A 27,857-nucleotide genomic window follows, 5' to 3' on the forward strand; every position below is an offset into this window, starting at 1 on the left:
ACCCAGTCAGATAGGTGGCATACAAATATATTATTATTATCATCACAGGGTCTGGGTCAATTCATATGAGGAGAGGCGGTCCTTGAGGTAATATATTGCAGTCTTGAGGTGTTTAGGGCTTCATAAGTCAAAACCATCACTTTGAATTGGGCCCAGAAGCTAATTGACAGACACTGCAGTTGGGCCAGGAGTGGCACTGTATGCTCAAACTGTCTTGCCTCTGTGAGCAACATGTCCACCAAACATTGCACCAGCTGAAGTTTCAGAGGCAGCCCTATGTATAACATGTTACAGCAATCTAATCTAGTTACCAGAGCATAGACAAGAAAAGTTAGACTATCCCTGTCTAGATAGGTGCACGGCTGGGCCACCAGCTGAAGCTGATGAAAAGCACTTTGCACCTGAGACTCAAGCAACTTCAATGGACCCAGAAGTACCCTCAAGCTACGTACCTGCTTCTTCAGAGGATGTGTAACCCCATCAAGAACAGACCACCTCAATGAAAGGAAAACAAGGGAACCCAAACCCACCCCACTCTCTTTGGGGCAACTGAAAAGACTCACCTTGGCTTCATAATATGTGGACAGCAGCATCAAGTCTTCTCTCTTCATCTCCTGAGCCACCTTCCTGAAGGATTTCAGCATGGCAGCCTTGCAGAGCCGACTTGGGCGGTACTGGTCAAATGGATTTGCTATGCTGGCAGAGGCAAGAGCGATCCATCAACAAGGGGCTTTACATGAATCAACAGCAACACCTCGCAACAAAGCAGGAGCTCAACAACAACAAAAGCCAGTGTGTCCCAGCACACAATTCAACCACAGTACCAAGAAAGGACACGAGTGAGAATGACCAGGTTCTGACTCAAGAATCCAAATTCAAGAAAATGTGTGGAATTAACAGAATCTGAATTCAGCAATTACCACTATGCCTTCCTTTCTACATGACCCACGCAAGCTTGCATTTTATATTTATGTGTGTGTGTGTGTGTGTGTGTGTGTGTACACACACACACACACTCTTCCTATATGCAATGTGGTTATGTGCAGGAGTAAGTCCTTGTTTTAAGAAAAAATAAACTATACTGTTCCATTGACATGCAGCCATTTTTAGCCTATCAGCATTGACAAAGTAGCCTTTAGTATTGGATTTGAATTTCTTTATGGTTTTATTGCCAATGTTTAGAGCTTAGAGGTAGGGAAGACTGCACTGGACTCCCAACAGCTGGAGGACCTTTTCTTTCTCAGCTCCCTGCCTCCCAAAACACAGGCCTGAAGCAAAACTTGGCATCAAACAGTAGCTAACCCTCAGCTGTTTCCCATTTCAACCTCCTGTAAAGCAGTGAATTCTCAGATACCCAAACACATAGAGACATTGTCGGTCTTTACTTTTGACTGGCTGCCCCTGCTCCTGAACAACCCAAATGACTTATTAGCACAAGGGGTGCCTGCATAAAGAGCATCATTTACAGAGAAGACACCGAATTCTGCTTGTCGAGTTCAGATCCTTTTATTAGTAGTAAAACCACAACTGATTCCTAACACACACACACACACACATATATATCATAGGCCTACCCCATTCCCACACCCAAGCCCCCAGTGCCCCAAACTCACTCCTGTACTGCCTTCCCAACAGCTGCATTCACTAGTTCCAGCATCTCGTCTCCCCCACACCAGTTGAAGCTCAAGGAGCGAAACTCTGCTGGCGTGTCAAGGGAAGCGGCACAGGGACCCTTAAAAAGGTATATCTGCCTGTGGTTAAATGGCTTCGGCAAGCTATCCGAGGCTGCCAGGTTCAATCGCTCATTGATGACCTTATGGAGGGTGTCATGGTCTTGGTAAGGATCAGCTGAAAGGTGAAATTAGGAGAGAGAGCAAGTTACTTGCGAGGAGAAGGTAGCGAATTCCAAGGCTGATGTTGTCTAAGGGAGCTTAGTGCACAGCCAGCCCCACATCTGCACCCCACGAGAGGACTCTAGGGGCTGCCAACCCTGCCCAGGACAACCGAGGCACTGATGTGATTTAAGCTGCAGTCAGAAAGAGGGGCAAGATAGTAAATAGCTCGGCTGCCATTTAAGGAGCCCCAACCTGCCCCTGCACTTACTGGGCCATGGGGTATTACTATGACTATTTTATTTATTAAATCTGTATACCACCCTTCATCCACAGATCTCAGAGCAGTTACAATATAAAAGCTCAAAATGCAGAATAAACATAACAAAAACAAACCAATAATCCGCCCTTCCTACAACACATTTAAAAGAGCGCCAGATGTCAATCAGCTGAAGGCCTGGCTGAAGAGGAACATTTTCAACAGGCATCTAAAAGAGTTTAATGAAGACGCCAGATTAATCTCCTTGGGGAGAGGATTCCACAAAAGGGAGGCACTGCAGAAAAGGCCCTGTTCTTGTGTTGCCACCCTCCTGACTCTTGTGGAGGAGGCACATGAAGAAGGGCCTCAGAGGATGATCTCCAGGTCCAGGTTGGTTCATGTGGAGAGGTGGTACCCCTGAAGGGACTGTCCCCCCATTTTTTTATTTTTGCAATCCCCAGAGAGTTGGCTTTGGGGGCATCACCTCAGAGGCTCCTTAGGACCCTGTGTATTAGCATGCTGATAAAGCTCAAAATAGGGACGCGGGTGGTGCTATGGTCTAAACCACTGACCCTCTTGGGCTTGCCGATCGGAAGGTCGGCGGTTCGAATCCCCACAATGGGGTGAACTCCCATTCCTCGGTCCCAGCTCCTGCCAACCTAGCAGTTTGAAAGCACGTCAAAGTGCAAGTAGATAAATAGGTACCACTCCAGCGGGAAGGTAAACGGCGTTTCCATGCGCTGCTCTGGTTTGCCAGAAGTGGCTTAGTCATGCTGGCCACATGACCCAGAAGCTGTACGCCGGCTCCCTCGGCCAGTAAAGCGAGATGAGCGCCGCAACCCCAGAGTCGTTCGCGACTGGACTTAACTGTCATGGTCCCTTTACCTTTTTATAAAAAAAAGCTCAAAAGGATTTTTGTTCATTTAGTGCCCCAAGGCAAGGAAAGCCCAGTGTCCTGGGAAGCATGGAATGGAAACATTTCTGCGGTTTGGATGCTGCAAATACTGTTCATGGGCTCTATATGCGAGTTCTGTAGTAACAAAAACATACGTCACCTAGGACAATGCTGGTGATGTACACCGGGTGGATGATGTGGCTGAGAAGGGCCCCCTGCACTCCCAAGGCACTCCAGCGGGTCAGCTTGTCGCTGCTGGAGACACAGTAGACGTAGGCAGACAGCGCGCTGGGGCGGCAGTACGAGATGGGCCTGAGGACCCCTTTAATGCTGATGTGGAGCCCAATGGATGGATTCGGCTGTGGAGACACAATCCTGCAGGCCACAGGAGGGGGAGGGGAAATTAAATCAACTCAGAGAGGGAAGTATGGGGAGGATTCAGGTACAAGAATTGGGACTGGAAGATCCCAGGGGGTGGGTTGAAGAAACAGAGTGCTGCCACTGTGCTGACGCTAAGAAGGTCTGCCAGCAACTGGATGCAGAGACCGCCAGGGAACCCTGCATGTTACCTGGAAAGCTACGATGGAAATAAGGCAGAATATAATAAATTAAATGTATTATTCTTTTGTTCTTAATGCCAAAAGCAGCCTCTTGGATTGGAGGAAATGCAAAGATAGACAAAACTTTGCCTGATGCAAGCTTGGCTACTGAGCAGCTATTTTGTCAATTGTCAAAAAACCACAGAAAGGGAGGATAAATAGCTTTTACAGGTTTTAGGGGGCTGCTTCAAAAACCTGTCTGACCAAACACAAGAGTGGGCCAGGAATAAATTGTGAGCAACTTACAAATTGCAAATGCCTCTCTCAGAGTGCTTGCAGTTCTCCTACAATCTATCGTTTTCCTGCAGCCTGAGTGGGGATCAAAACCCTTCTCCTGGGTTTCTTAGCTTTCTCCCAAATGGCAAGGCAAGGAGACCAACTGCTAAGTGGATCCATAATGAACAACAGGCAGAACCAGCTCCTTCTAGTTCCATCCCCCTCCCTCCCACCTTCTGCAAGGGCAATGCTAAGACAAGAGGAGGAAGCTAAAAGGAAGTGCCAGTCACCAGAATGATTACAAGTAAGAAGGCAGGTGTGGCGGGGGCTGGCTGAGGGCAGGTGGAGGTTGACAGGATAGTGCCTCATTTGCCCTAAGGGACCAGCTGCCACTTGCCACCGAGATCCCCACCACAAAGACAAAACAGCCCATCTGACCTGCATGATCTCTCTCTCCTCCCCCCAGCTACCTCTCTCTTCCACACACCGAAACCTTTTTGCTCTGAGCCACAGGCAAACACTCACCGGGTGTTCTCCGAAGCTCCTTTGGGCCTCCGACTCAGGTAGAGATGCAGAAAGTAATTTGGTTTCAGAGTCAGGTGCACTCCATCCTCTGCCAGGCGGAAGATGCACTTCTCAAGGGCGGTGGGGTCTTGGCAGCAGTACATCAGTAGCTGCTTGTATAAGTACCTGGGGATACCAAATATTGTCGCTTGTAAAGGCTGTTGTGTCTTTGGGCCTTCAATCAGATCGCAGGACAACCTCCTGCCACCTATCTCCAGATACAGTGGTAACTCAGGTTACATACGCTTCAGGTTACGGACTCCGCTAACCCAGAAATAGTACCTGGGGTTAAGAACTTTGCTTCAGGATGAGAACAGAAATCGTGCTCTGGCGGCACTCAGCAGCAGGAGGCCCCATTAGCTAAAGTGTTCAGGTTAAGAACAGTTTCAGGTTAAGAACGAACCTCCGGAATGAATTAAGTACTTAACCCGAGGTACCACTGTACTCCCTTTTGTTTGTTTCCTTTCTTCTTCTTCTTCTTCTTCTTCTTCCCACCCCCTTCCATGTATATCAATATAAGAGATTGTAGTTTGCCTACTTTACCTTCCGTAATCATTGTTTCACATATCAGTTGATTGTTAAAAGAGTTTGTTTTCATTAACAAAGAAACTAACACCATAAAATTCCAGATTTTGAAAGAGACCTATGTTTCAGTTTGCACATTGGATAATGAACTGTGAATTCAGCAGCTTCTCATTCAAGTGCAAACAAAAATTGATTTTCTCCCCAATACATGTAACTGGGACATGTATCTTTGAAACACGACACCAACCAAAGTAACTGGGCAATGCCTGAAGAAACCCCATAGCTCCTCAGTCTTGTTGCCAAACTCCTCTGCTCCTCTTTTTGAAGAACTCCCTTTTCCAGTGTGGGGGCTATAGCTAACTGCCAACTCCAAACACCAACTCCAGTCATGGGCTTTCTAGTGATAAGAGGGTTCATCTCTACAACATGCAAGGCAGCGTTAGAGAAGAATAAAGGTAAAGGGTAAAGGGACCCCTGACCATTAGATCCAGTTGTGGCTGACTCTGGGGTTGCAGCGCTCATCTCGCTTTATTGGCCGAGGGAGCCGGCGTACAGCTTCCGGGTCATGTGGCCAGCAGGACTAAGCCGCTTCTGGAGAACCAGAGCAGCGCACGGAAACGCCATTTACCTTCCCGCCAGAGTGGTACCTATTTATCTACTTGCACTTTGACGTGCTTTTGAACTGCTAGGTTGGCAGGAGCAGGGACTGAGCAACAGGAGCTCACCCTATCGCGGGGATTCAAACCGCCGACCTTCAAACCGGCAAGTCCTAAGCTCTGTGGTTTAACCCACAGCGCCACCCGCATCCCTAGAGAAGAATACCAAGTGAGTTTCCCTAATCATTAGGTTATCCCAACCAGTCCTCAACATCTGGGATTAGAAATAAGAACCTCTTGTGATTTCCAGGAACAGTTGATTCCTGGCACCCCTCACTTGTAAAATCACATCCTGCCTTCAACCTGCTGCTTCCCTCCTAAATTGCTCCTTTAACCTGGCCAATAAAACCAGCACTGCACATCAGCGCTGAGAAGAAGGGGCGCCTTACCTCAGAAGCGCTCTGCGGGCAACCACTAGCCCATGCATATCATGGATTCTCCTGCCTTTGAACTCCATCCAGCCCTCGTAGCAGACATCTCCTGTTCCCAGGGCAACCAGCTCGTAGGTCTCCTTGTAGGAGCTCTGGCTGTTGGCAACCTCTGAAGGGACAGGAAAGGAAGTGTCAAAATGTTAATTGTGACTTCAAAGGCCGGCTCAAAACAGGGAGGGAATATCCAGGGAGGCAACAACCATTCAGGAACAGCCCCTCGCCTAGCAAACATTTGGGCCAAATTAAACCTAATGCTGAGTGCTCTGCTGAGTGGGGAACAAGCCAAAACTAGCCAAAACTGCTGCAACATCTTGCTTGGAGCTGATATAGGACCCCAACTAGGTGGAGTTTCCATCCCTCCCACCTTTGGAACGACTTTGCATTTCCTTCCTCTGAAGAATTTAAGAAGAACTCTGATGGATCACAGCAAGGATCCATCCAGACCAGTGGCTCCCAAAGTGCGCTGTACCGGTGGGATTACCCAGGAGGGCACTAAGAGGCGAGGGGCAAAAGGGGGCATTGAAAGCACAAATGATTATCAGTCTTTGATGTTGTTTTTTAATATGCTTTATTGGTTGAAAACTTTATAACAGAAATGTACAATAGATGTTATAGGCAAAATGAGAAATAAAAAATAAACCATTATTCATACTTGCTTTGTGTATAGTATACATTTGTGATTCAGTTTTACAAGGCTTCTCATCTTCCCCTTGTGTTCCCGAATTAAATTCTTTAAATACGTGCTTAGACTTTACTTTCTCCATGTTAAAACAAAAAAAATTCCTTCCAGTAGCACCTTAAAGACCAACTAAGTTAGTTCTTGGTATGAGCTTTCGTGTGCATGCACACTTCTCATACCAAGAAGTATGAGAAGCTCATACCAAGAACTAACTTAGTTGGTCTTTAAGGTGCTACTGGAAGGAATTTTTTTTGTTTTGACTATGGCAGACCAACACGGCTACCTATCTGTAACTTTCTCCATGTTATTTCACTTACTATCAATTTTATTTTATAAAATTATCCTGATTGCACATCGAAGATTATCAGTCTTTGAAAAGCTGGTATCAATGGATCAAGCTCATCTATTTTGTTAACTAATTAAACTAAATAGTTTTAACTCGATTTTGAATAAATATGCAATTAATTGTTACTGTTTTGAAATTTATTGTGTTATTATATTCCCCAGTGGGTCTTGCAAACTGCTATTCTGAATAATGTTTTTAATATGGTAAAGGTAAAGAACTCCTGGACGGTTAAGTCCAGTCAAAGGCGACTATGGAGTGCAGCGCTCATCTCGCTTTTCAGGTCAAGCTGTCTGTTTGTCCACAGACAGCTTTCCAGGTCATGTGGCCAGCAGGACTAAACCATTTCTGGTGCAACGGGACACTGTCACAAGTCCCAGAGCGCATGGAAACGCCGTTTACCTCCCTTCCGCAGCAGTACCTATTTATCTACTTGCACTGGTGTGCTTTTGAACTCACCCCATTGCAGGGATTTGAACCGCCAACCTTCTGATCAGCAAACCCAAGAGGCTCAGTGGTTTAGACCACAGCACCACCTGTGTCCCTAAGGTAAAGGACCCCTGGATGGTTAAGTCCAGTCAAAGTCGACTATGGGGTTGTGGCGCTCATCTCGCTTTCAGGCCGAGGGAGCCGGCGTTTGTCCGCATACAGCTTTCTGTGTCATGTGGCCAGCAGGACTAAGCTCTGGTAATAATAATAATAATAATAATAATAATAATAATAATAATAATAATAATAATTTATTATTTATACCCCGCCCATCTGGCTGAGTTTCCCCAGCCACTCTGGGCGGCTCCCAATCAAGCCCGGCTTCAGCTGGGGAGGGCAGGATATAAATAATTTTATTATTATTATTATTATTAAACTGCTTCTGGCGCAACAGAAGCACACAGAAACTCCATTTACCTTGCTGTCGCAGTGGGAAGGGACACTGGAGACACATTATGGAACCAGAGGAACAGTGGACCAAAAATGTTTGGGAATTCCTGCTCCAGACCAGCATCTCATTTCCCATAGTGGCCACCCGGTTGTCTCCAAAAAGCAATCCAGCAAGCCATGAAGTTGTTGCTCCTCAGCAGCTGACACTCAGTGGTATTCTGCCTTTCATCCTCGAGAGTCAGTATAGCCATCATCCCTAAAGTCCAGGTAGGATTCCACCCCCACCAAAAAAACAGCAACACCCCAAAGACGACAGGGCGCCAGTGGCTCACCTCTCTCCAGTATGAATGCTGCCACACTGCTCATGCAGCCTTGGTACCGCACGTCTTCTCCGATAAGCATTTCACAAATATCACTGGTAATAGCGGCACAGCGTTGTGTGTGGGAAACTTCGATTTCTGGTGGAGAGAAAGGGGGCAGGTTGTTTTCCTTGGAGTAACTGTTTGGACACCTCTGCTTATTCTGCAAACGTGACGAGATCTAATGTCATGTGGGGCTCAGCCCCAGTACCATTTTTCAAATGCGAGAGACCTCATGAAAAGAGAGTGGACACTTGCTGACTGTTCCCTCCTCACAGGGCTGGAGACAGGCGACAGTTTTAAGCATGGGCAGGCAAATTATGCAAGCCTCAGGCTGAAAAAGGTTCCCCTTCCCTAGGCACTGTTTGCCAGGGGCTTTCAAAGATCTCTGGAAGGGGTCTTTCCCAGCCCTAGTCGCCCTTGTGCAGAACCCTGTACCAAGTTCAGGGAAGGCAAAAGGCCACAGGCAGTTTGTCACTTGCATCTTAAAAAGCAGGAATAAAAGGAATAAATGCATTCAACATTTGCTATGAACAACACATGAAAGTTAAGGACAAGGAATTAATAAGTTAAAGGAAAGCCATGTTTTTGAAGAATGTTATTCTTACCAGGAGGCCGAGGTTTTATAGAAGAAACTGGGAGAACAGGCAAGCCTACAAGACACAAAAGGCAACTGAGGTGAAGAGATGTACTGAGAGACAGCCACCTTGTATTAAATCTGCCTGTTACAATTTGTGATACAGTACATTGTGCCATTCCCATGATAACCTCCTTTCTACGTTTATGTGTGAACCCACCCACACAATTTAGGATTGGAAAGGAAATGTTCAGCCTCCACCAGTTTGGAGAGACAGCACTCAACTTCAGAAATGCCTCTCAGTGTGTTGGGACATACAAGGCAACAAAAGCAGCTCTGAACATGTGCAGAGCACCTTTCCCTGGTAGTTGCAGAACCACAGAGAACGCACCATGCTCATTCCTAGCCCTTATGAGAATGTGTGGGGAGGGTACCTCTCCTAGCTGTTTAGACCACTTCACTATTCTAGAATTCAGAGTATCCGTGGAAAGGGAGTGAGCGTTTACTAGGTAGAAACTGTACAGAGTACACTGCTCGCCGAGAACTATGCTGGGAACTGTAACTCTATGAGGAACACACTGCCATCTGTTCCCAGAATTTTTAAAGCCACGTGTTTTAAATCAGGCGTAGGCAAACTTGGCCCTCCAGATTTATTTATTTTTATTACGATAAAGATCATCTTTATCGTCATTGTCCCATACAGAACAACAGAATTGAAAAATCTACATAAGACATTCAAAAACCAACAAGCCTGCTATCCCAGCTTTCCCAACCTGGTTAGCCACCTAAAAACTCTGAAACTCCATTTTTAAAATACAATATACTCCCACAGAGACTCCTTACACTGCGTTTAAAACCAAAATCGCATTTGGGTAGAAACTGTTTCTCAGGCGGCCAGTCCTAGTCTTTATAACCCTGTACCTTCTTCCAGAAGGCAGAAGCTGAAAGAGATCATTTCTGGGGTGCGCACTATCCTGCGCTATCTCTGCAGCTTTCTTATGACACCTGATAGCATAGATTTGATCTAAGGTGGGAAGAGTGCACCCAATTATTCTCTCCGCAGTCTTTACAACCCTGGATAGCATTGTTTTTTCCATGGCCGTGCAGCTCCCAAACCACACACACAGACCATAAGTTAATACACTCTCCAAAGTACAATGGGAAAAAATAGTAATACTACAGTTCCCATCATCCCTGACCACTGGTCCTGTTAGCTAGGGATGATGGGAGTTGTAGTCCCAAAACATCTGGAGGGCCGAGTTTGCCTATGCCTGCTTTCAATATACAGTGTGGGTGTGACACACAAGACATACTTTCACTTTGCTTCTCCAGTTGTGCATCCGAAACATCATCGATTGGTTGATCCCATCCATCCAGGAGTGGCTCCTTAAAAGAAGCGGAGGGCAGAAGGTGTGCTGCAGAAAGAAGATCAGTGGGGAAGTGAGGAGGGGGTGCCAAAACAGAGAAACAAAACACGAGAGTGGGGCAGAAAGAAAAGCAGGAACCTCCCTCTTACCCTCAACGCCCACAAAATATACTGACCTTCCAGCTCCCAATGTCTACACACAAAGAGGAAGAAAACAGGGGGTATTCCTGCAGCAATCATGCAGTTTTATTTACATTAATCCACAACTGATATAAATCTTACCACGAGGCAGGGCAAAAAGACCTACCCGTATTTTTCACTCTATAAGACGCACCAGACCACAAGACGCACCTAGTTTTTGGAGGAGGAAAACAAGAAAAAAAAAAATCTGACTCTCAGAAGCCAGAACAGCAAGAGGGATCGCTGCGCAATGAAAGCAGCAATCCCTCTTGCTGTTCTGTCTTCTGGGATAACAGTGCAGCCTGCATTCGCTCCATAAGACGCACACACATTTCCCCTTGCTTTTTAGGAGGGAAAAAGTGAGTCTTATAGAGCAAAAAATATGGTATTTAAGGTAGAAACAGTTGGGGTGGGTGATGGTTACAAGACCCAGGCTGCTCTGTAATGTCACCCATACCTCCTGTACAAGATGGAAGAATGTGCTTTTAACCTTTACTAAATTTAACAAGTTCTCATTTTCCCACTGCAGAATCGATAAGTGTGCACATCCGGTTACCTTTTATCAGACATTCACCTCCAGTGCTTTGTAAAATATTTATTGAGAAGAATTTCACACACAGAAAGCTTGACAAAATAAATGGATTGTATGGTTAGAATTGTGATTACAAAACGAAAATGCGTAGCTGCTGCAGATCTACTACTATTTATTTTCAAACTCTTGAGATACATAGACTTTTCTAGGAATCACTTTCTGCACTATTCATCATATATTGTAAGAATCTGCCCTTTGAGCTGACACGGCTCAAGCACTAAAAGTTGCCTGTGGCAACTTTTAGCATACGCATTACAGCTTAAGCTTGGGAGGGTGGGTGGGATCTAAATTTAATATAAATAAATAAAATAATAGGGCAATGAAGTGGTTGTTGGAATAAATTAAGCCTTTGGATCCCTATGAAAACAGGATTTTGCAGGAAAAGGCACCACCAAAGAGGTCAAATTGCTAGCGTTAAGAGCATCAGAGCCCTGAAGCTGGATGAGACCAAAGACCCATTTAGTCCAGTATCCTGTTTCCATGGCAGCCAACCAGATGTCCCTAACGAAGCCCAGAAGCAGGACATGAATGCTACAACATTCGGCAGGTTTAACCTGGCAGATTCCCTTGCCCTCTTAGTGCAATGGTAAAAAGGTAAGTCCAGTCAAAGGTGACTATGGGATTGCGGCACTCATTTCGCTTTCAGGCCAAGGGAGCCAGCATTTGTCCACAATTTTCCGGGTCATGTGGCCAGCATAACTAAACCGCTACTGGAGCACGGAGGGCCGTGACGAGTGCCAGAGCGGACGCAGGTGGCGCTGTGTTCTAAATCACTGAGCCTCTTGAGCTTGCTGATCGTAAGGCCGGCAGTTCGAATCCCTGCGACGGGGTGAGCTCCCGTTGCTCTGCCCAGCTCCTGCCAAGCTAGCAGTTCGAAAGCATACCAGTGCAAGTAGATAAATAGGTGCCACTGCAGCGGGAAGGTAAACAGTGTTTCCGTGTGCTCCGGCACTCGTCACGGTGTTTCATGCGCCAGTAGCAGTATAGTCTCAGAGCAGTTCACAACACAGAGTTACAATATAAAAGCACAAAATACAGAATTAAAATAACAAAAACAAACCAATAATCCGCCCCTCCTACAACATATTTAAAAGAGCATCAGATGTCTATCAGCCGAAGGCCTGGTTGAAGAGGAACATTTTCAACTGGCATCTAAAAGGGTTTAATGAAGGCACCAAATGAATCTCCTTGGGGAGAGGATTCCACAAAAGGGAGACACTGCAGAAAAGGCCCTGTTCTTGTGTTGTGCCACCCTCTTGACCTGTTATGGAGGATGATCTCCGGGTCCAGGTTGGTTCATATGGAGAGAGGTGGTACCCCTGAAGCGAGTGTGTCCCCCCCCCAATTATTATTTTTTAATTATTTTTGCAATCCCCAGAGAGTTGGCTTTGGGGGCAACCCCTGCAAGAGGGTCCTCTCAGAGGCTCCTTAGGACCCTGTGTATTAGCACACTGATAAAGCTCAAAATAGGAACGCGGGTGGTGCTGCGGCCTAAACCACTGAGCCTCTTGAGCTTGCTGATCAGAAGGTCGGAGGTTCGAATCCCCGCGACAGGGTGAACTCCCGTTGCTCGGTCCCTGCTCCTGCCAGCTTAGCAGTTCGAAAGCATGTCAAGTGCAAGTAGATAAATAGGTACCACTGTGGCGGGAAGGTAAAAGGCGTTTCCGTGCGCTGCTCTGGTTTCGCCAGAAGCGGTTTAGTCCTGCCAGCCACATGACCCGGAAATCTGTCTGTGGACAAACGCCAGCTCCCTCGGCCTGAAAGCGAGATGAGCACCGCAACCCCATACCATCCAGGGGTCCTTTATCACAGCAATGCTGCAACCACAGTGTTATTAATCCTCCTTTCAGGCCCAGTCCACCCTCTTCCGCATCTACCCTTTCCTTGTGTGGCACCGCTAGCAGATCCAGAGAGCTCTGGAGAAGGAAGAGGCTCTTCAACGGTTTGAAGTTGTCCTTCCCTCCAAGGAGACTGGATCCGATCTTTCTGCAGAGATGCTGCAGCATTTATTTTCTGGCAACCCTCTCCTGCCGCCTCTTCTTTGTCCGACATTTTTCTGGGAAGAAGGGAAACAAAATTTTAAAAAATAAATAAAAGAAGGGGTGTTTACAATTACAACCTTTTTGCTTGAATGTTTTGTATCAATGTTGTGTTGCAGGGGCAATATAAGTTTTGTTATGTACCAAGGTTCCTGCATTGTTGGCAACCATCTGCCACGAGATGCTATTGTGCTATTATTATTATATTTGTGTATTTTCTGTGAACTGCTTTGAGGAAACTACTATACATAGCTTTTAAGTTGGGGGGGGGTCAGTCTGGATGCCCTTCCCAAACCTGTGATCTTGTGCGGGTAGAAGGTCTAAGACGAAGCTTGGGTATGAAAACAAGATCATTGTGAGGAGAAGCAGGACTAAGATGTGGAGATATGCTCCAGAGATCCAGACCGTGGGGAGCCCCAAGAAATTAATAAATACAATTTGGACTATAATTTGAACTTTTTTATTTTAGTTTTTCTATTTTTCTAATCAGAGTATTATGATTGGATATTTAATTGGATGTTTTTATTGGAAAATCAATAAAAATGATTTTAAAAAAGAAAGAAAACAAGATAATTCTGCAAGGCCAGGGGCCATCACAGAAAAGGCCGTGTTTTTTGAGGCGGATGACAGTCTGCCTTCCCTCATCAATGGTTATGCGGAACTTGATGGGGAGATTTTTAAGGGTCTGGATTTCCCCTCCCTAAATTGATTTTTGAATTCTGAATTTATCGCTATTCACGTTTCATGCTGTATTTTATGCTGTTTTTTTTTTGCATCAATGAAGTGTTTTAAATTTGTTGTTAGCCGCCCTGAGTCCGGTTTTCTGAACTGGGAAGGGCAGGGTATAAATAAAAAAATATTATTTATTTAAATGGAAATGGGTTATTTTTTTAGAGACTACCAGGTTAAAGAAACATGAGTTTTAGACCATTATTTGACCGGCCGTGAACCATTTTGACAGGGTTCTGTTTTGTTTCTGTTTTGCAATTAAGTGGCCATGAACAAAAGAATTGTAAATATGTGTAAACTGGTACATACGAAAAGCACAATAGATCAATCTTTTGTGTGCTTTTTTTAAAAAAAAAACAACCCTTAATTTTCAGGTTTTGTCCCTCAGGAGAGGCCTTCTTCTTCTTCCCCACTTTGGTCCCAAACAGGGAGAAAAGGCCTCTTCCAAGATGGCGCCTGAGGTGCTAAACCAAAAACTGTGGCCCATGTATTCAAATTCAAAATCAAACGGCTCATCCACAAATCCCCGTACTTTTCCGTGTATAAGACTAGGTTTTTTTCACTCTAAAATAATCTTCAAAATCGTGGCTCATCTTACACAATCTCCCCCCCCCCCCGGCCGCCATTTTCTTAAATTGGAGTCCCCAAAAATAGGGGGCGTCTTATACATGGGGGCATCTTAATAGATGGAAAGCCGCTTAAGAGAGGCTTAAATTTTGTTAAAACAGAATAAACCAAACACCGCAATGGCCGCTATTCCCCCTCGCAGAGCTTTTTCCGCTCACAAAATGGCCTCAGCTCACCCCAAGTTGCCCCTCAGTTTCCCCAAAGCTCTGAGGACCCCCAAAAAACATGCCCCCCCAAAAAACCTGGAGGGAATCCCCTCTAGAAAAATGGCCCCAAATTGGCCTCAGTGAGGAGGATTTCATGCAGAAGGGGGCTCACTTTTAGTATTTCTCCCCCCCCCCAAAAAGCCCCAAATTCCTGAAAAAAACCCTGAAAAACCTCCACATAAGGGCCCCCCAATAATTTAGCCCAACACAGCAGCCCCTTTGCCCCAAAGCTCAATAACCCCCCCCAAATAAATAAAAAATCGCTCTCCCAAGATTGAACGTCCCACCCAAATCTCCCTCCCTGAAACGTGAAGGAGACCCAACCCGCCTATCCAATAATAATAATAATAATAATAATAATAATAATAATAATTTTTATTTATACCCCGCCCTCCCCAGCCAGGGGGCTAACGTCACAGTAAAAACATAATGGGGGGGGACCAATTTAAAATACAGGTTAAAATGCTATTTAAAATGCAGCCGCCACAGCCCCCCCCAAAAGGTGTTTCCACACAAGCCCCTTTCTTGCCTCCCCCCCCCCCGTTAATTCGGATTAATTGGGGAGGCGCTGAGGAGGAGATGGGGCTTTGGAGTGTCCCAAAACCAGCTTTGGGGGGGGGTGAAGTGGAGGGGGGTATCCTATGAAGAGTAGGAAATGTGCAAGGAAGAAAAGCATTAACTCCAGCAGTTTGGGGGGGTTGCAGAAAAATGGGGTGCATGGAAGAGAAGGGGGGCGCTGAAGGCAATCACAAAAAAGTTGCCTTGGTGCAAACAGGTGGGAGGTTGCAAAGGCGCCTTCTGCAAATTAAGAGGGGGGGTGGAACAGGTTCAATGCACCTCTTGGGGTGCAAAGGAGGGGTGCAATTTTTGGGGGGAGGGGGGAACCTGCTTGCAAACACAGCTAGCTAGAAAGCTAAATGGGCGAGGGTGCAAAATCAGGGAGAAGAGGCGGGGGGGGGCAAAGGGGCGCCTGCTGCAAATTAGGAGGGGGGAGAAGCAGGTTCAATGCACCCCTTGGGGTGCAAAGGAGGGGTGCAATTTTGGGGGGAGGGGGAACCGGCTTGCAAACACAGCTAGCTAGAAAGCTAAATGGGCGAGGGTGCAAAATGGATGGAAGAGGGAGAAGAGGCAGGGGGGGGCAAAGGGTTTGATACCACGGGGGTAACTCATGGGGGGGTAAGTGGGTTTTCCTTGCACCCCACGTTGGAAGAAAAGACCACGCAGACTTGCTCTCCCACCATCTAGGAACCCCTACCAAGTTGCAAATGAATTAAAACCCAGCTGCTTCTCCACGTGTTTGAGTGAGGATCTACTTTGAAGCTAATGGGGGGGGGCGAGGAAGAAATCTGCAAGGGCCACCAATCCGGGAAAAGAAAAGTCAGTTAATCAGTTTTATTGCACGTAGCCAAAGGCTGCCGCAATGTACACAGAATCATTCAAAAATTAAAAGAAAATATACTGGATTAATACAAAAACATTTATGTTATCAAGACGTTACCTACTAAAAGTACCTTCATATACAAATCAAGACATTAAACAATAAAATTTATAAGCTGAAATTATCACATGGCCACCAATGTATTTAAAAATGATGTTAATTAATACAGCGGTAAAAGAAAAGGAGGGAGATCTCACAGGCTCCTCCCACCCCGCTTGGGGATCCATTGCAACGCCTTTAAGGATCGCAGCCCGAGGAATGGGTGTCTTTTTAATAACTTGGAGGGAGTAAAAAGCAGGATTAAGATTTGCGCTCCAGATTTGGAAGGGAAACTCACCCCGGGGGAGAAAAATCTACTTGGTTTCTCAGGTTCAGCCAGGTGCCTTGGGTTTATTTTTTTATTTTAATTTTATTTTGCACGTGCAATTTGCACGCCCCAGTTACTCCAGAGGGCGCTTTGCTTACGGATCCCGTGCAAATGGATTCAGAAGCAATTGCTCGCCACGTAATCCTTGTTGAGGTTGTTTTACCTGCTAAAAGATGTCGATGTCTTGCCCGGGCTCACAAACGGTCTCTGCAAAATGCAGTTTTGAAACGTAAACACGGGACTTTAAACAGCTGCAAGGAGGAAATGGCTCCACTTTGGACCTCGCAAGTTGCGCCTCTAGGTGGCGTATCCTAAGCATGTGATCACTGCAAACCGGAGTTTAAAGGGGTGGCGGCAGGTGACCTGTTAATTGCAACACCGTCATGTAACATTCAGGTTTGAGATGCCTTGAGAGCGCTTGCATTAAACAGAGATTTTAAAAGAATCGAAAGAAAGTGTCTGCTTGCTTAAATAAATTAATACTTCTGAGAATAGTTACAGATAGGTAGCCGTGCTGGTCTGCCATAGTCAAAACAAAATAAAAAAATTATTTCCAGTAGCACCTTAAAGACCAACTAAGTTAGTTCTAGGTATGAGCTTTCGTGTGCATGCACACTTCTTCAGATAAGTATCTGAAGAAGTATCTGAAGGTCTTTAAGGTGCTACTGGAAAGAATTTTTTTATTTTGTTTTGACTTCTGAGAATAGTAATAGTAATAAGAATAAGAATAATTTGTACCCTCTCATATGGTTGGGTCTCCCCAGCTACTCTGGGCGGCTTCCAACAAAGATTAAAAATACATTAAAATACATTAATATATATATGATTTCCAAGTTCCAACATGGCAGCTCCCAGTGTGGTCAGTTATTGCTTTCATTGGGGGGGTGTTTATTTCACTGAGAAAAGTGGAAATCCCACCAGGAGGTGATCTCAAAGCTTGCTCTGTGTTTGCAGAAACTGGAACTGTATAGTGGAAGATTTATTTCATTTATATCATACTTTTCCTTCAAGTAGGCTTAACGTGGTTCTTCCCCCCACCCTCTGCATTTTACCCTCGCTTTCTGCTCACAGCCCTGCAAAGGAGGTTAGGCTGAGTGAGAGTCTGGCTGGCTCTCGCCCATGAATTTGTCTAATGTTCTCTTAGAGCCATCCAGTTTGGTGTCCACCGCAGGCTCTTGCGGGAGCGACTGCTGAAGCTTTGATAAAAATAAAATTAACGAAAACAACTGATAACTTGGTGGCCTGCAATGGTTTCTCCAAATGGTTCCATTGCTTGAGGTGGAAATGCGGGATGCGGGTGGCGCTGTGGGTTAAACTACAAAGCCTAGGACTTGCCGATCAGAGGGTCAGCGGTTCGAATCCCCGCGACGGGGTGAGCTCCCATTGCTCAGTCCCAGCTCCTGCCAACCTAGCAGTTCGAAAGCACAAAGTAGATAAATAGGTACCACTCCGGCAGGAAGGTAAATGGTGTTTCCATGTGCTGCTCTGGCTACATAACCCAGAAGCTGTACGCTGGCTCCCTCGGCCAGTAAAGCCAGATGAGCGCCGCAACCCCAGTCATCCGCGACTGGACCTAATGGTCAGGGGTCCCTCTACCTTTACCTTACTTTGGTTCTCAAACACTTTGGTTCCCAAACGCCAAAAACCCAGACGTAGGTGTTCCGGTTTTGAAACGTTTTTCAGAAGCTGAACGTCCGATGCGGCTGCTGGCTGTTATTTCCGGGGCGTCTGCACCAATCAGAAGCCACGCCTTGGTTTCCGAACATTTCAGAAGTCAAACGGACTTCCAGAACAGATTAGGTTTGGCGCTTTTGTTTTTGCTCTTTATTTTGCGTTTTTGTTTTTGAGGCCTTCTAGTTTAATTTGTTTTTGTGACATTGTGGAACTCAGTTCAGCTACTGATTGACTGATTGTGTGACTGGGGAAATGGATAAAAGCCCCCCATCAAAACAATGACTATCATCCGTGCAGGTAAGAAGAAGAAAAATTATTTTTTATCATCTACAAAACTATCTTATTTATTTTATAGTACAGTACATTGATTATTGCTTTCATTTTATGGGTCACTGGTCTCGTTAAATAGTAAAATTCATGTTCAATTGCTGTTTTAGGGGTTGCTTTTAAAAGTCTGGAACAGATTAAGCCGTTTTGCATTACTTCTTATGGGAAAGCGCACCTTGGTTTTGGAACGCTTTGGTTTTGGAACGGACTTCTGGATTAAGTTTGAGAACCAAGGGACCACTGTAGTAGAGCCCAGGGAATTCTATTAAAAGAACACACACCAGAGTAAGTATCCATTCCTAATGTTTTTATTTTGATTTTAGCTGCTTCTATTTTTTTTGTCCGCCTTGCAGAATTCACATCTCTGCCTGCCTCGAGTCAGGGGCAGGGATTGCGTGGGAACTTCTGGCTGGTGGGAAAATAGAAAACCGTCCTCTCGCTCCTGCAGGGCTTATAAGGGGAGATGTTGTAGTCGGAGTCTTCGATGCAGCTGGAGGAGAAATTGCTGTGGAGCGAAACCTTTATTTGCACCAATATTTGACGCCCCTGCAAAGAGGAAAAAAGAAGATTTGAGAAGCAATATTAGAAGCTATATTAGAAGCAAAAAAACTTTTGATGAATTGGAAGAGCTGCAAAAAGATTCCACTGAGCACATGGATTGATAATATGGACAGATTAGCTGCATATGAACGAATTGCATGTCGACGCAAAATAAGAATGGATAAATAATATGAAGAAATCTGGAACGAATATTTAAGCAATAAGGCGGATAGTGGTGGGAAGTAGGGAGAGAGGAGAGCGATCGGAAAATATTGTTTAAAAAGGTGTAGTCATAGGTATATCCGTGTATTCAAATCTGAATTGTCGAATTGTGTTGTTATTGTTTTTGTTGTATGTGTCTTTTGCGGTTGATGTTTGTATCGAAAAACGATTAAACAAATTAACCCTTGAAGACTTCATAGCTAAAGAAAAGGCAACCCACCTGGACGTCGGTCACGCACTGGAGTTCATATTGGTCTCCCAGGACGGGCCGCAACACAGTCATGAAGGTGCTGAGCTGAGAATGAGAATTGCAGGCAGGATGGGGCAGAGAACTATGGTTAGGACATATACAGGAAGCTGTTAAGCCATTGGTCCACCCACATCAGTGTTGTCTACACAGGCTGCCAGCAGCAGCTCTCTGGGGTTTTCAAGCTAAGTCTCTCCCAGGCCTAGAATCATATGCTGTCCGCTGCTCTTTGGGGCTGGGGGGGTGATAATATTTTTTTCTTGATTTCCCCCTCTAAAAACTAGGTGCGTCTTGTGGTCTGGTGCGTCCTATAGAGCGAAAAATACGATAATTGTTTCCCTCAAAGAATTCTGGGCACTGTGTTTTTACCCTCCCTGAATTACCATTCAAAGGAACCCTTATTAAACTACAGTGCCCAGAATTCTTTGAGGGGAAGATTGTCCTTTGAAGAGATAGTGCGTACACAACCTTTTCTGTGAACCGCCCTGAGACCTCCTGGTATAGGGTGGTGTAGAAATTCAATTAATAATAATAATAATAATAATAATAATAATAATAATAATAATAACCACCTTAATAGACTTATTGCAGGCCAGGAGGATGAGGAGCTGAATTAAAATTGTAATGAGGACCCAGCTATTTTATGGCGGCCTTCCGTAACCCGCCTCCCTCTCCTCCCGAATTTCTCAGATCTCCACGGAAACAAAAAATAGGACGGAATAGGTACCTGGTAGCTCTGGATACAAGATGGGATGATGGCAGCTCTTTGAAAGGCGCTGTGTTCAGAAAGAGAATGTAAAACAGGGTCATTTAGCTACAGCAGCGACTCCTGCCCTGCCCTAGAGACCACTTGAAAAATGATGGTGATTTTGGTGCGGCACTTGTAAGGCGCACTGTACTAGATTTGGGTTTTAGTTGTGTTTTATGTACATCTTGCCCACCGAATCCAAATTGTGATACACCGCACGGCTGTATCAGCTCACCTGTCGATGTTATATTTTGTGCGCAGGAAGAGGGCGGCTCGGAAGTATTTGTCAGGAGAGCTCAGCGCTTCCACGCAGCCGGCGCAGCTCCCGTGTTTCTGCCACTCTTTGTCCCTGTGCGGGAGGAAACAGCCGTTGGCATCTCTCCACCTGAGCCTTTGCCCCCTCCAGATGTTTGGGACTATGACTTCCATCAGGCCCAGCTAGCGCATGTCCCTTCTCCAAGCCCAGCCCCCTTCCCTGTTAAGCCCCCTGCCTTGGTTACCAGAACTGGAAGTTGCTCAGGTTGATGAAGGATGGCCAATGCTCGTTCAGTTCAGACGTCAAGTCCTGCAGGAAAGGAAGGTGGTGGGGAGTGTTAGTATTCCTGCTCCGTGATTGCAGTCATGGGATTGTTGTCTGTCACATGACGGTGTATGTTTTGACTCCACCGAGTGGGAAGTGACAGAGACAGGATGTTTGTGTTCCTGTGTTCCGTCAAGTGGGACTATTGTCCTTTGTTCTTTTTCTCTTTGCTGTCTGATGCTAGAGAGAGAGGGAGCCGTGTTGCAGTGCTCCGTGTGTGTTTATATGTAAATGAAGTAGATTAGCCAAAATGCTGAGTTGCACAAACTCTGTGGATCCCTAAGTGTGCTAGTGTCTGGTGGCATCGGTCGCTGTGATGTTCGGGATGAAGAAAGCTTTTGAAACTCCTGAACAATCGAGCAGGAGGGAGAGAACATGCCAGTCGGGCATGTGTCTCTGCCAGGCTCCTACTCGAGTGTAGGCTGAACTCCTGACAGGGAGCAGGCTACTTGAGACAATCGTATCATCCTGAGGACTACGTCTGGGGCCGGCCCTACCATTAGGCAAGTCAGCTCAAGGGGCAGATCGATCAGGGCCCTCTTAAGCATATCCGGCGCCGTGGTGCAAAAATACCTTTGGCGTCCCATCCCGTCCCCCCCTCCCCATTTCCCAGAGTTGCCGACAATTTTTTTTAGGGAGGGAACACCAGCAGCAGCAGAGGAAGCCTCTTAGGACGGGACGGCGGTTATTGTTCTTATTTAGATTTTATATATTGTGATCTTTTCTGTGAACCACCCTGAGACCTCTGGGTATAGGGCGGTATATAAATCAAACCACAAGGGTCGCCTTGTCCTGCAATGCAGAAATCTTTCACCTAGCGTGAGATTCAAACCCAGAAACCTAAAATTAATGTCTCGCGCTCTACCTGCTGAGCTGTCCCAGGTCATTGGAAGCAGGGCCACCAAAGCTGAACTTTGCAGCGAAAAGGTTCTACTCACCACCAGGTCGGATGGGAAGAGGTATCTATATGGGCAGCAGCCCATGATGTTGCTGGGCCTGTGGATTTAAAGGGCAAGGAGAGGAGGTGAAGGAGGCTGGAACCTTTTCTATTCCAGCAGGCAATTAAGAATGCATCATATTGTCTTAATTTAACTTTGTTCTATGGTTTTAATTGTACGGTTTTAAGTATAATTGTTGTAAACAGCTCTGATATTTTTAAGTAGCATGTGTGCATGTTTTGTGTGTGTGTGCGCGCACACACACTTAATATCAGGGCCAGATTTAGGTCTGATGAGGCCCTAAGCTACTGAAGATAATGGGGCCCTTTCTATGTCCAGCTGTCCTTTGTCAACAACAAATTGTCGCTATTTTTTGTGTGTGTTGAATATATGCTAGATGGTAATTTGTGGACCTCATAGGTATCTCAAGCCATTTGCCCATGTTGCCCTACAACCAGTCCATGCAGAATGTGGGCACCCTATATATAGAAAGGAGCAAACCCGTGATAGTTTAGGGAGCAGGCAAGCAGGCGGGGCCCAGGACTTACATCACAGGAGCCTACACAACACAAAACATGGTTGCTGTAGGTAGGTTTTATTTTATTTGTTTTTTATCTTATATTTTGGAAATGTGCATCCACATTCCCCCCTCTAAATTTTCTGGGGGCCCCACTCTCTTGGGGGCCCTAAGCTAGAGCTTGTTCAGCTTATATGTAAATCCGGCACTGCTTAATATATATATTTAAGTAAGAAAATAAATACTTCACTTAAGTCCAAGCAATAAATGTTACAATATTGAAGCAATGCAGCTGCAAACTGCTAGCTTGAAAAGTAAACATGATGGGAATGTTGGGACTGTCCGTGGGAAACAGAGGGACAGTCAATTCACAGTGCGAAGCACCGGAATTAGCTCAGAGTGTAATATGAGCTCTTCCGTTTGTTCCTGTCCAGGAAGTGCAGGAAGTGTTTGTCACTACACTGCTGGAGCTTGAAGAGAGCAGTCATGTTTTTTGTAACGCTGCAAAGACAGAAATAAAGGCATGTAAATACTTTTCTGTCTATCTCTTTCCCCTGCCAGGGGGGGCAGGAAAGAGGGGGGGTGTTCTTCTCATGTTTGAGAAGAATCGCCTATCGAGACCTCGCCTGGAACTTGCTGGGGAACGCAGCCAGGGAGGTCAACAGGGAATCATGCCGGGTGCCTGGAAGAGTTGCCAGTTTCTCCTGAAAAAGGCTTGATTTCCGACAATAAATACATGCCTCCCATCCCAGCCCAAATGAGATCGCCTCACCATAATCCATGGATAGTCCAGTTGTTTGCGTCTTTTGGCAGAACGCACGCAAACCTCCTTCCCAGAGCCTACAAATGCATGTCAGAAAGCAGAAGATGGGTTAGATTCCCGAAGGTACAGCATAGCCACAAACCTCATTTCCCCCTTTTTGTGTTTGTGTGTGTGTGATTCGTAGAACTGTAAAGTTGGAAGGGGCTCCAGGGGTCATCCAGTCCAACCCAGGAATCTTTCACCCAACGTGGGGCTGAGATTAAGAATCTCATGCTCTACTTGGCTGAGCTATCCTCTATTTATTAATACAGCTTAACAATTAAGGGACGCGGGTGGCACTGTGGGTCAAACCACAGAGCCTAGGGCTTGCCGATCAGAAGGTCGGCGGTTCAAATTCCCGCGACGGGGTGAGCTCCCGTTGCTCAGTCCCTGCTCCCGCCAACATAGCCGTTCGAAAGCATGTCAAAGTGCAAGTAGATAAATAGGTACTGCTCCGGCGGGAAGGTAAATGGCATTTCCATGCGCTGCTCTGGTTCGCCAGAAGCGGCTTAGTCATGCTGGCTACATGACCCGGAAGCCGTACGCCGGCTCCCTCGGCCAGTAAAGCGAGATGAGCGCCGCAACCCCAGAGTTGGTCACAACTGGACCTAATGGTCCGGGGTCCCTTTACCTTTACCTTTAAAAATTAAGCAGAGGTTTGATTTCATTTCTGTTCCCTTCAACTCATATTTCTCCTTCTGCTATTGGACCAAGTCCAAACACCATTGAGCTACAACTCCCATCATCCCTTGCCACTGGGCATGTTGCCTGGGGCTGATGGGAGCTAGAGTCCCCCCACGGCTGCTTCTTTTAACCCCTTCTCATGGATGGCGCTGTGGTCTAAACCTCTTGGGGTTGCCGATCGGAAGGTTGGCGGTTCGAATCCCCGCGACGGGGTGAGCTCCCGTTGCTGGGTCCCAGCTCCTGCCAACCTAGTTCAAAAGCACACCAGTACAAGTAGATAAATTGGTACCGCTGTGGTGGGAAGGTAAACTGTGTTTCCATGCGCTCTGGCACTTGCCACGGTCCTCCGTGCACCAGTAGTGGTTTAGTCCTGCTGGCCACATAACCTGGAAAACTGTCTGTGGACAAACATCGGCTCCCTCGGCCTGAAAGCAAGATGAGCACCGCAACACCAGAGTCGCCTTTGACTAGACCAGGGGTCAGCAAGGTTTACCTTGCCTGGGCTGGTTCACTCCAGCAGAAATCCCTCCATGGGCTGGATCGCACATGAGCGCAAGAGCACGCGCACCAGCGATTTCCGGTGTTTGTGTCTGCGCAGACGTGATGTCTGATGTCTGCCTGTGTGCAGATGCGATTTTCGGCATCTGTGCATGTGGAGACTTGATTTCCGGTGCCGCGAAAGCGAGTCCCCGTGCCGTGCTGCACTGGTTTAGCGCTGCACGTGGGGACTCGCCGAGCCGGCGTCTTGGTTTGGGGGCAGCTTGTGGGCCGGTTAAACAACCCCAAGGGCTGCTTGTGACCCATGGGCCTTAGGTTGCCGACCCCTGGACTAGACTTAACCGTCCAGGGGTCGGTTACCTTCACCTGTTGCAACTGCTCTGCAGCTGTCTTATTTAGCCAGGTAACACCGTGGGTGTTAACTGTGTTAACTGTTCAGAAAGGGAGTCTCCCCGAATTAGAAACTCTTACTCACTATGCAGAAGGTTCCAGGCCACATCTGGACAAAGCTCATGCATCGCCAAGGACAGGACCTGCAGTCAGAGAAAGAGAAGTCTCCCAGTTTCTCCTTCTTTCCAAAGTCTTCAGATCAGCTCATTTTCGAATGAAAGGGTTTAAGGTCAGTGAGAAAGAGGAGGATTGGTTTGAGAAGATATTGAATTATTTGGGCAGGTTTGAACAATTTGGGGCAATTAAAATGTTAAAAGTTAAAGAAACCTTGTGGAGGGAGGGGTGGAGGGAGGGGTCTATAGAAGTGTACATGTGGTTGATTTGAATATGTTATTGTTGAATATTATTAAATATGTATATTAATGAATATGTGTATTATTGAATGTGTATACCCAATGTATCAGCCGCCTGGTGGGTTTCACTGTTTGTTTTTTTGGTGGTTGGTTAAAAATTTCTTTTTATATATATAAGATCAGCTCATTCTTTGCACCCTCACTTCCACCAAAAGACTGATACCGATTCACTGGAAAGATAATACTATGAACCCTTTGATTAAGGGATACAAGATGAACAGATTGCTTTTAGATGCAGATTGTGTATGGATAAATGCAATAATACTTAGAATGCATTTATTAAAAAATATTACGACTTATTAATAATTGTATACTCATTGGAATAATCACCTTACTAATGTACCTGTATATTGTATTAGAATTTCATGCACCTTTCTTTCACTTTATTTGTCTGCTGACATTTTTCAATAAAATATATATTTTTTAAACAAGATCTGTTCCCAACATTTCTGTACCAGTTTGCGGTTTTATTTATTGATTGATTTTGTTAGTCTCTATCTTGCCCAGGGTGACTTCCAACCAGCCTTTCCTTTAGTAAACACTTTCACTGTATATATGTGTGTGTGTGTATAAAAGTCCTCGTGAAAATTTTTAAGGTCAATTTCTCATTAATTACACATTTTTGCAAGCCATTTCACCTAACATATTCATCTACCTTATTTTTATTTCCTAACATTTACTGTATTTTTCCATATATAACATGCCCCCGTTACAGATAGGTAGCCGTGTTGGTCTGCCATAGTCAAAACAAAAAAAAATCCTTCCAGTAGCACCTTAAAGACCAACTAAGTTAGTTCTTGGTATGAGCTTTCGTGTGCATGCACACTTCTTCAGATACCTGCCCCCGTGTATGACACCCCCTATTTTGGGGGACTCAAAATTAGAAAATGGGGAGATTGCCCCCTGTGTATAAGACTACCTCCCCTTTTTAACATATTTTTTTGTAAAAAAAAAAAAGTAGTCTTATATACAGAAAAATACGGTATATAGTACTTGATTGTGTAGAAAACCTCAAAGCGGTTTACAAAAAGCGCGAAACAGTAAAACTATCAGTAAAATAAAAACCACTATTTAAAACATCCCAAAAAATAAAATGAAACCAACAATCAACTAAAAACAGATGAAAACACATGTCATCATTCTACATCTCTGCCTAGGCTTGTCTAAACAAGCAGGTGCTTGTACTCTTTTAGCAGGTGCTGAAAAGAGTACAGTTTTATGTGCGCTTTAATACACAGTTTTGCTTGGAGAACTGTATTGCAAAATTCAGAGATGCACAAAATTCTCATGACAGCTGTGTTCCAGTTTGCATGTTGTTCTGGGAAGCGTGAATCGGGTTTTTCATTAAAACACAAACTGAAATTCTCCGTCCATCCCCACCTGTAATGCACAGACTGTTGTTGTTTAGTTGTGTCCGACTCTTCGTGACCCCCTGGACCAGAGCACGCCAGGCACCCCTGTCTTCCACTGCCTCCCACAGTTTGGTCCAACTCATGCTTCAAGAACACTGTCGCACCATCTCGTCCTCTGTCACCCCCTTCTCCTTGTGCCCTCAATCTTTACCAACATCAGGGTCTTTTCCAGGGAGTCAAGTCTTCTCCTGAGGTGGCCAAAGTCTTGGAGCCTCAGCTTCAGGATCTGTCCTTCCAGTGAGCACTCAGGGCTGATTTCCTTCAGAATGGAGAGGTTTGATCTTCTTGCAGTCCATGGGACTCTCAAGAGTCTCCTCCAGCACCAGAATTCAAAAGCATCCATTCTTCAGCGCTCAGCCTTCTTGATGGTCCAGCTCTCACTTCCATACATCACTACTGGGAAAACCATAGCTTTAACTATACAGACCTTTGTTGGCAAGGTGATATATCTGCTTTTTAAGATGCTGTCTTGGTTTGTCATGGTTTTTCTCCCAAGAAGCAGGAGTCTTTTAATTGGAGCAGGAACCAGCAAGCCACTCCGTTATCCCTGCCAAGAAAACTCCATGGGCAAAGACAACATGCAGAGGCTGAGAGTTCACAAATTCATCGTGTCCCACTTTCTGCCCATCCTCTCTCATCCTTGCATGAGGTTCTACCTACCTAGAGTTCTCCACCTTGGCCTGCTGCTGCCTCCAGAGATCCTCAGGACGAACCAGCAACCAGAAAAAACTCATGCAGAAGAAACCCAGAGCGACGGAATTGGCTGCCATCATACCTGCAAGCAAAGCAGAGCTGATGAAGAAAGGAGGGGGAAAACAGCGAGGAGAGGAAACCAGTCGCTCTGTCAACGTGCAACCCCAGGTATAGAAACCCACAAGTAGGTTTCAGTAATCCCAATTTCTGATGACAAAAACATTGGCTAGATTGTTCTCAGTCATCAGGGAGTCATAGCTCAGCCACAGAGCGCAAGCCTCAGTTCCAGTATCCCAAAATTAGGCTAGGAAAACCCAGCAGGGCCTCTGTCTAAGCTCAGTTGCATCAACAACCTGATTTTGTATAAACCAGCTACCTAAACTGTCCCAGCCTGGGGTTGCACAGCAGCAATGCACATGCCCTGATACGATGTCGTCCTTTCAGTACGAGAGCCAGACACCAATCTGGTGTTTAAAAGGAGAAGGACGGGGCTGGTTTCGCTTCCCTGTGCGATGACTGAGAAGCAAATTCTTAGCTCCTCGTGGAGTTGCAGATTGCAGAACGGTTGCTTTGATCAGACCAGCTTGAGCCGCTGTAGGCAAGTGCAGACTTTGGGGTTTCACAAAACTCTTTATCAAGGAGATCACTGGTGTTGATGCGGTGATTCTTCAACACTAACTTGGTTGGACTGGTCATGTTGTGCGGATGCCTGATGATCGTCTTCCAAAGCAACTCCTCTATTCCGAACTTTAAAATGGAAAGCGTAATGCTGGTGGTCAACAAAAGAGGTTTAAAGACACTCTCAAGGCAAATC

General features: G+C 45.7%; 1 protein-coding gene across 1 annotated transcript in view; it reads right to left on the bottom strand.

The window, feature by feature from the left end:
- Positions 1-27,500, bottom strand: part of ADAD2 (adenosine deaminase domain containing 2) — a 29,041-nt gene extending 1,541 nt beyond the window's left edge. The window contains exons 1-21 of the mRNA XM_081921745.1: positions 27,420-27,500; positions 27,011-27,125; positions 24,611-24,668; positions 22,924-22,991; positions 21,635-21,692; positions 20,617-20,681; positions 20,352-20,465; positions 20,096-20,144; positions 19,342-19,416; positions 18,746-18,905; positions 17,428-17,431; positions 16,189-16,374; positions 12,830-13,008; positions 10,128-10,229; positions 8,846-8,890; positions 8,211-8,336; positions 5,936-6,086; positions 4,327-4,491; positions 3,147-3,361; positions 1,614-1,848; positions 564-696 (exon numbers count right to left, since the gene is read on the bottom strand). Coding sequence (XP_081777871.1) covers positions 564-696; positions 1,614-1,848; positions 3,147-3,361; positions 4,327-4,491; positions 5,936-6,086; positions 8,211-8,336; positions 8,846-8,890; positions 10,128-10,229; positions 12,830-13,008; positions 16,189-16,374; positions 17,428-17,431; positions 18,746-18,905; positions 19,342-19,416; positions 20,096-20,144; positions 20,352-20,465; positions 20,617-20,681; positions 21,635-21,692; positions 22,924-22,991; positions 24,611-24,668; positions 27,011-27,123 — 2,301 coding nt within the window. The 5' untranslated portion in view covers positions 27,124-27,125; positions 27,420-27,500. The remainder of the gene's footprint in view (positions 1-563; positions 697-1,613; positions 1,849-3,146; positions 3,362-4,326; positions 4,492-5,935; positions 6,087-8,210; positions 8,337-8,845; positions 8,891-10,127; positions 10,230-12,829; positions 13,009-16,188; positions 16,375-17,427; positions 17,432-18,745; positions 18,906-19,341; positions 19,417-20,095; positions 20,145-20,351; positions 20,466-20,616; positions 20,682-21,634; positions 21,693-22,923; positions 22,992-24,610; positions 24,669-27,010; positions 27,126-27,419) is intronic.
- Positions 27,501-27,857: the final 357 nt, after the last annotated feature.

Source organism: Podarcis melisellensis, assembly GCF_964234715.1.
Source record: "Podarcis melisellensis genome assembly, chromosome: 8".
Lineage (NCBI taxonomy): Eukaryota > Metazoa > Chordata > Lepidosauria > Squamata > Lacertidae > Podarcis > Podarcis melisellensis.